Source organism: Perkinsus marinus, assembly GCF_000006405.1.
Source record: "Perkinsus marinus ATCC 50983 genomic scaffold scf_1104296972926, whole genome shotgun sequence".
Taxonomy (NCBI): domain Eukaryota; phylum Perkinsozoa; order Perkinsida; family Perkinsidae; genus Perkinsus; species Perkinsus marinus.
Window position 1 is genome coordinate 157,180 of NW_003201605.1, and position 6,978 is coordinate 164,157.

The 6,978-nt window shown below is 48.1% G+C and overlaps 2 protein-coding genes and 1 non-coding gene across 3 annotated transcripts; 2 read left to right on the forward strand and 1 right to left on the reverse strand.

Moving 5' to 3' along the window:
- The first annotated feature begins 954 nt into the window (after positions 1-954).
- On the forward strand, positions 955-2,083 carry Pmar_PMAR018324 (RAB6 protein, putative). The gene is made up of 6 exons (XM_002766441.1): positions 955-1,072; positions 1,274-1,352; positions 1,412-1,496; positions 1,545-1,656; positions 1,701-1,863; positions 1,916-2,083. The coding sequence occupies exons 1-6, from the start codon at positions 962-964 to the stop codon at positions 1,981-1,983; spliced, it is 618 nt and encodes a 205-aa protein (XP_002766487.1). The 5' UTR covers positions 955-961; the 3' UTR covers positions 1,984-2,083.
- Positions 2,084-2,909: 826 nt separating this feature from the next.
- Positions 2,910-3,322, reverse strand: Pmar_PMAR018325 (hypothetical protein; the record flags this gene model as incomplete). The annotated part of the gene is made up of 2 exons (XM_002766442.1): positions 2,910-2,999; positions 3,074-3,322. The coding sequence occupies 2 exons, from the start codon at positions 3,320-3,322 to the stop codon at positions 2,910-2,912; spliced, it is 339 nt and encodes a 112-aa protein (XP_002766488.1).
- A 739-nt stretch (positions 3,323-4,061) lies between these two features.
- On the forward strand, positions 4,062-4,133 carry Pmar_PMAR018326. Its single transcript has one exon. It is a non-coding gene; the product is annotated as a tRNA-Ala (tRNA).
- Positions 4,134-6,978: the final 2,845 nt, after the last annotated feature.

The window sequence follows — 6,978 nt, forward strand, 5'->3', positions numbered from 1 at the left end:
GGGGGATAGGGATAGGTCTAGACATGCCTGTAGGTGAGATGATGCAACGGTGACCTGGTACGACAAGAGATGCTCACTAATGAACTGCTTTCACTCCCTTTCCCTGAGTCTTCCAGAGTCTTCCAGCGGCATCGTGGCTGATGGTGAACTCCTTAACCTTTGCACTGTAGTATAGCTAATACTACGTAATACCATTGTTCCGCCCGTCTCTCTGCGGGCTCTGTTTATTTCTTTGACTGGTTAAGGCTGTTGATGAACGTTTCACGTATGACTCGTATAATCTACCATGTCAAACGTGTATAATTCTGTTTAAAAACACTCCTTTTCCCTAAGTACCTACAGCGAGCAGCAGGGAAGACCCAAACTTGCTCTCTCGGCCACCCTAGTGACTCCTCCACGCCGACCGGGACTTATCAATAACCATCTGGTCTCACTGAAGACTAGCGCTCCCTGCTCCTGCGGGTAGCCTTGGCCCACGCGCTAATTGGTTCCTCTTTGCGGAGCTTCTCTTTATCCACAGGCTCAGGTCGTGACCCAAACCCATGTGATGGAAACTCTACACTGTGTACGAGTCCAACTGGCGTCCTATTGATGCCAATAGTGGGGCCTCGTTCATCCGTAAAATTACTAGCTTCGCATTTTCTCTGGCGGGCGGAAAGGGGAACGATCACGCACGCTAGATAGGCGACTCCACGAACGAAGGCATCACAGACGTATTCGCAATAGACAACCGCTGTCTCTATCTTACCGCCGCTGAGTCGGTCTTTATCAAGTGCTCTGTCCTACTATGGTCGAACCGAACGGACCACACAGAATTGAATAGATGATCACTCCAACTCCTCGCAGTTCGGGAGCTCATTGGAAAATGAGTTTAGGTTTTCTGACCTCTCGAATTGGAGGATAGTAGAGTAGAGAATGGTAAAATTGAAGGAGATTTTTTCAGTGACTAATCTGATTTGAAATGAGTAGTGGCTTAAACAAGTACAAGCTTGTTTTCCTCGGAGAGCAGGCCGTCGGGAAGACCTCTATCATTACTAGGTTCATGTATGATACTTTCGACTCCAATTATCAGGTAGCAACTCTACTCTGCCTGATTCCCACTCGCCTTCAGTGTTGGAATATATGCTCGTTTTCATCAGCTGAGTTCTGAAGTTTCCTCACTGATTATAGAAGTGCGCGGAAACCGACAAGAATTTCCCTAAATTTTCTCATAATTTTCAGCACATGTAGCTGTCCATGTGCATATTCTTCAACACTCCTCCCTTCCTTTCAGGCCACTATTGGCATCGACTTCCTCAGCAAGACGATGTACCTCGAGGACCGTACTGTGAGACTCCAGCTCTGGGATACCGGTATGAATAGCGGCTAGGTTACTGGAGACTGGGTTCATGTTGGTCGTGATTCTCTTCAGCTGGCCAGGAGCGTTTCCGATCTCTCATTCCGTCGTACATCCGGGATAGCAGTGTAGCAGTTGTCGGGTATGACATCACCAATAAGTAGTAGAGGCAGTGTAGGGGTGGACGGCAGGGACCGGTGTGTGCCAGGGCGTCCTTCATGAACTGCGAGAAGTGGATTGATGATGTTCGTACTGAGCGAGGCAATGATGTTATTATAATGCTTGTGGGCAACAAAACTGATCTCGCAGACAAACGGCAGGTATTTGTGCTCATACCACACCCTGTTCAATTCATGTTCATCAGGTTTCCACTGAGGAAGGGGAGCAGAAGGCCAAGGAGCAGGGCGTTATGTTCACCGAATGCAGTGCTAAGGCTGGGTACAACATAAAGGCCCTTTTCAGGAAGCTTGCTGCTGCCTTACCCCAATCCAATGATCAAGGTGCTGGTCAACAAGGGCAAAGTCAGAGTAATACTGTGGTCACCTTTTATTGCTATAGAATCATTGCTGATTGTCTCAGTCGTTGACATACAGTTGAACGCTAGTAATTCCGAGCCCCAAGAGCATGCTAAGAAATGTGCATGCTAATACTGCAATGGTGAGAGGATGGCAACTTTGGGTCTAATCATCCGAGACGCGAATCGATAGTGCTGTTGTTAAGGAGATCTGCTTCTCATCGTGTATCATCGATCATCATCATTCTCCTTCATTTAATGGCCTTCTGTATTATCGACTTGCGTTTAGTGGAATTTTTGAAAGATGTCGAGCCCTCGGATCGAACCTGGGTGGATGTACAAGTAATAGGACAGAAACATGTAGTTCAAAAACCCGATGTTCTGGCTTGGAGCTGTGCTCTGCTGCTCCTTAATCCTAGATTTTGGTAGTAACACAGCAACGAGGGTATGCGTCAGATGGACTAGACTTCAGTTTCTTTTGGGAAATACAACTGTCAATGTAGTCAAGTGCGAAGGACAAAACTACCGTCGTTCGTACTTGGGCAAGCAGACTGGCTAGTGACTATTAGGGCGTGGAGGAATGGCTCTCCTGGGAGTATTTTTCCATTACTCGGAACACAACATCAGGTTTTCTAACACGACGACAAGTATCGGGTGGTCATGGGGAGTCTTCAGCGGCTGTCGGCTCTTGATGGGTTGACATCGCCTGTTGTGAGAACGTATGATACGCCTGAGGCGGCGGTCCAATCCTTACATCAGCCATCATCGTCCAGGACTCGCGAACTCTCTCCCGAAGCTCCATTATGAAAGTAAGATTCGAATCCATAAGTTGACGAGATTCTGGTGAGCCTCCGAGTTCACGTTGGGCCTTGTATTGACGAATGAACTCGGCCCAGCAGGTGTCGATAGCGTCGAATGCACGGCTCCCTCGCGCTATGAGTGGCTCAATGCTCTTCGCTTCATTACGAGATTGGTCCTCTCTCATTGAAGACCTGGGACAGATAAGAGATGGTTGGAGTTTGAGTGAGGGAAGAAGTAATCGTGCATGAAGCAGGCTACTCACTCATCATCCATCAGTGCACGATCTACCAATAGCCGAGCTAGAGTAGACTGTAGATAGATGGGCTGGTCAGGCTCCGAGGGAACCGCCTGAGGAGCGCAAGCAGTTGACTCCTACCTTGCCAGTCGTGATGACAGTTCCTCATTGAGAACGTAGTTGTTACCTTTGGAAAGACAAGTTCCCCTTGCTCGTCACGAATGTGGAAGGCCTCAGGGATTGGGCTGTAATTGCTATCGCCCTCGATAGTAGTAGTACCAATGGGTGGTGCAAGTGGGAGCGTTCCGTCACCCTCGGTGGATGGTACCATGGCGCGGCACATTGGCTCACTCGGGCCCTCTTCCGCAGATTCGTCGACGAGATCGAGCTCATGGTTCCCCGAGCCGCTCGTGATCTTCTTCGGGCTAGATTTCATGACGTAGTCGCTGTAATTTTGGTATTGTACGATCTCGGCGGCCCGCTTCAGCCAGTAGTCCTTGTCAATAGCACGAGGGGAACATCGGGCAGTCGTACGAGCCGTATCGTTGGGGATATGCCGGAAGGGACTCCTTGGCGTAGTATGCGGCGCCTAGAATAAACGAGTCGTGAGCTCCCTAACGACAGTCAGCATTTCACTCACCAGTATCCTCCGAGGGGAGGGCAGTTGGTAGTCCCCATGCAGTTCGAGATAACTGATCTCTAGGCTCGGATACGTTCCTGGAGAGACCACGGGCCGTTCTTTCGGTATTGGAACTAGCGGCAACTTGATATCATCACGCCGTGGAGATTTACGCACCTTAACCTGAAGGGCACATGAGGGGAGTTTAACTTAGTTCAACGATCTTGCCTCATCGCAGCGATTATCTCTTGGTAAACGAAGCTCGAATAGCTGCAAAGGGATAGCTCCTTGTACGGGAGAATCCACACGGAATAAGTCGGAGAGAGTTGTTTCCAAATCGACGTGGCATTGATCCCCACATGGGGGACGAGAATCGTCCAAAATCACCATAAACTGATTCAGTTTAGTCGGCACTTCAGGAGATGATGAAGTAGTGGCCGCTCGCCTGTGAGACTAAGTATGAGACCAATGGTCGATTGGCGAGGGGAAACCCGTAAACGGCACATATTCTCGATGACTAACAATAGACTGCTTGTTCTATGTAATACGTATATCAGGGCGTATGGTGTAGTGGTATCACGTCTGCTTCGCATGCAGAAGGCCCCGGGTTCAAATCCCGGTACGTCCAGTTTATTGTGAAATCCTTTTGCCCTTTGCCAAGAGCACCCACAACATCTCAATCGCAAGAAATCCATCCACGCAAGGTTTTTTCCTCCAAAATGAAGCAGCATTGCTCAAACCCAAGAATGGCATGGTTAACCCAAGCGTAAGCGCCCCAGGTAGACCGAAAGCGCCACAAATGCGGTGCTTTCGGTCACCCATCGTCTTGCCTGGACATATTTCAATGGACTATCGTCTCGAGACTGCTCGATAAGCCTTGATTGCGCAAAATACAAGATAATTTGAAGTTGTAATTCCAAACACCCGATGGAAGCATCCCCTGTCGAAAGAGTTCTACGAGTTATCACCATCACACCCTGGCCATAGCGAGATCATTGTTTAGGCTGTCCGAAGGAAACTGGAAAGTTTCGGAATCCGCCTAATCGGACACGTGATGATATTCTAAGGCGAGTACATCACATTACTTCACACCAGAGCAATGAGGAAGCTCAGATGATATGGTCTAACGTCAGCCCTCTAACGAAAACTAACATTACATGATACCACATAGGCAATTCCTGCTGCAGGCCCACCCAAAACGACGATTTCAACGCGACACTTTTGAACTGAAAAACAAAGTATAACACTACCCTCACTTCTAATACAGTCTCTCGTGGTCCAGCGAACCGGTTCACGACCAGCTTATTGCCACAGTGATGTCGATAGTGTCTGAGCCGACAAGTACATACATCCATATCCATCCCGTTAGCGCTGTGTAAATAGTTTCGACCGAAATCTGTATCATGGGTATGAACTGCCCCAGAGAAAACCATTCGAATCAAATATACCGCGTACAGACGACCGAGATTGTCCACTACACTCACCTGTTCGAGCAATACATGCCTTATGATCATCACTCCAGTTTGTCCCCTATGGGCTTGGCGTTGCAGTAGGTATAGAAGAATATCAATACCACAGCAATGGTGCCGATCAGGTTACAGCCAAAGTAAACTTCGTATTCCATTGTAAGACAGAGAGGGGAGCAACGGAAAACTACACAAATGCTATAAGCATGACTCTACCATCGTTTTTGTGAGGAGCAAGGTCGTAGCGTTGAGATGTGATGAGAGAGCAAGATCGGCCTTGGGGACCTGAGGGGCGCAAACAAACCGTGTCACTAAACTTTGTGTCCTAAATCACTAAATTAGACGCGCGCGCCCCTGTAATCGATTTATGCGCGCCTAAGGTTAAGGAAAAGAACATCCTTCACACCGTTTCCAGGTGGATGGATAGACAAACATATAACTCGACTAACCGCTATTATTATATGCGGTGCAGGCCTTTCCCGCATGAGGTATGATGTTGCTATTACTACCCGCTACCGCTGGATTCCCCTCCGTCAACGTACGTGATATCTTTTGACGAGAAGAGAGAGAGATACGCCTACGTCGGAGAGACTGCTCAAACCTTCCTCCACGCGAACGGTATCAACGCAAACTGGCTGAACAGTTGTTCGATTAAGTGGGTGAAAAATCTCGCGTGTCAAGACTTGAGACGGAGGTTATATCAACTGCTATTACTTGCCAGGTTCCACAAAGATCCGACAGGGTTAACGACACGTCAGAGAAAAAGTCTTCGAGAGGTCTGGCATCGGTACTCAGTCTTCATTTTACCTACCGTGCTTCTTCCGCCGGAGAAATGCATTGTCGTGGATGCCAAGAAACTTCGATCATCTAATAATCAGGGGCTTAGGACCGATTACTTCTCTGTCAACCCGCAAACCAACAACTCAACTCGTAATGCGTCGATGAATTCACTTTCCACTCAATAATTCAGGTCAAAAGTTTCGCTGACAAGTCCCCAAGTTGAGCAATCAAGTGCAAGTACATCAAACATTCCACCACTCCTGTGGTCGACCGAAGCTCGAGAAGCCCATCAGCATCATTAATAAGTGATCTTCGATGAGTCATACTGTTCGAAGTATAGTGATCTGCATGGTGAATGATATAGTGTTGGGTTTTGCAGCTCAAGAAAAACTTGGAAGGTAAATCAAAATGTAGCTCACAAAACGAGTGTCGAGTTTGTCCAATGAGACATGGACTTGAGATAGATCCGCCTGGCCCGCTGAACCCTCTTCGTTAGCTTACTTCCCTTCGGGTTTTTGGTTCATCTGTTTCTCTTCGGGTTTCTGGCTCATCTGTTCCCCTTCGGTTTTTGGTTCACTTGTTTCCCTTCGGTCTCTAACTCCGTTGAAACGAAGTCGCGCTATATATGGACTTATAAGGGCGCGCGCTGAAATTTAGTGATTTAGGACACAAAGTTTAGTGACAGTGTTTGGACACGCCGACCTGAGGGGTCACTCTCATCACATGAACCGCCGAGAAACGGATAGGTTAGCCTTCTGATGGTGAGCAGTTGTGATTTGCGTTAGGAACGGTTACGTGGGCATTTTGCTAGGATGTTGCCACTGGAGTGTCTCGAGAGTAGTACTGCTGCTTCGTGGTAGGGTTTGACCGTTGCAATGCGGATGCGAAATATTATCACGCATCGACTCAGGAGTAGTAGATGTCCTCAGCCCTCGTAAGAGCTTCCCGACCGAGGGTGTTCTCCAGCGCTACCTTAAACAAGTATATAAGTATTATTGCCGATTCGGCGTAAGACTAAGATTTCGAGAAGAGTGCGTTGAGCTAAGTATTATCAGAGGCATAGGTTGGTTTGCAGTTTTTTGGTTGTTTTTGAATATGATCATCACCGATGATCAACAATGGCCGACAGAGGGCGACAACCCATTCGGTGTAGCAAGTACTATGGCAGAGGGCAAGCCTGAGGGCCAGGAAGAACCACTCGGTAGTATTACATAAAATATCCCTCAG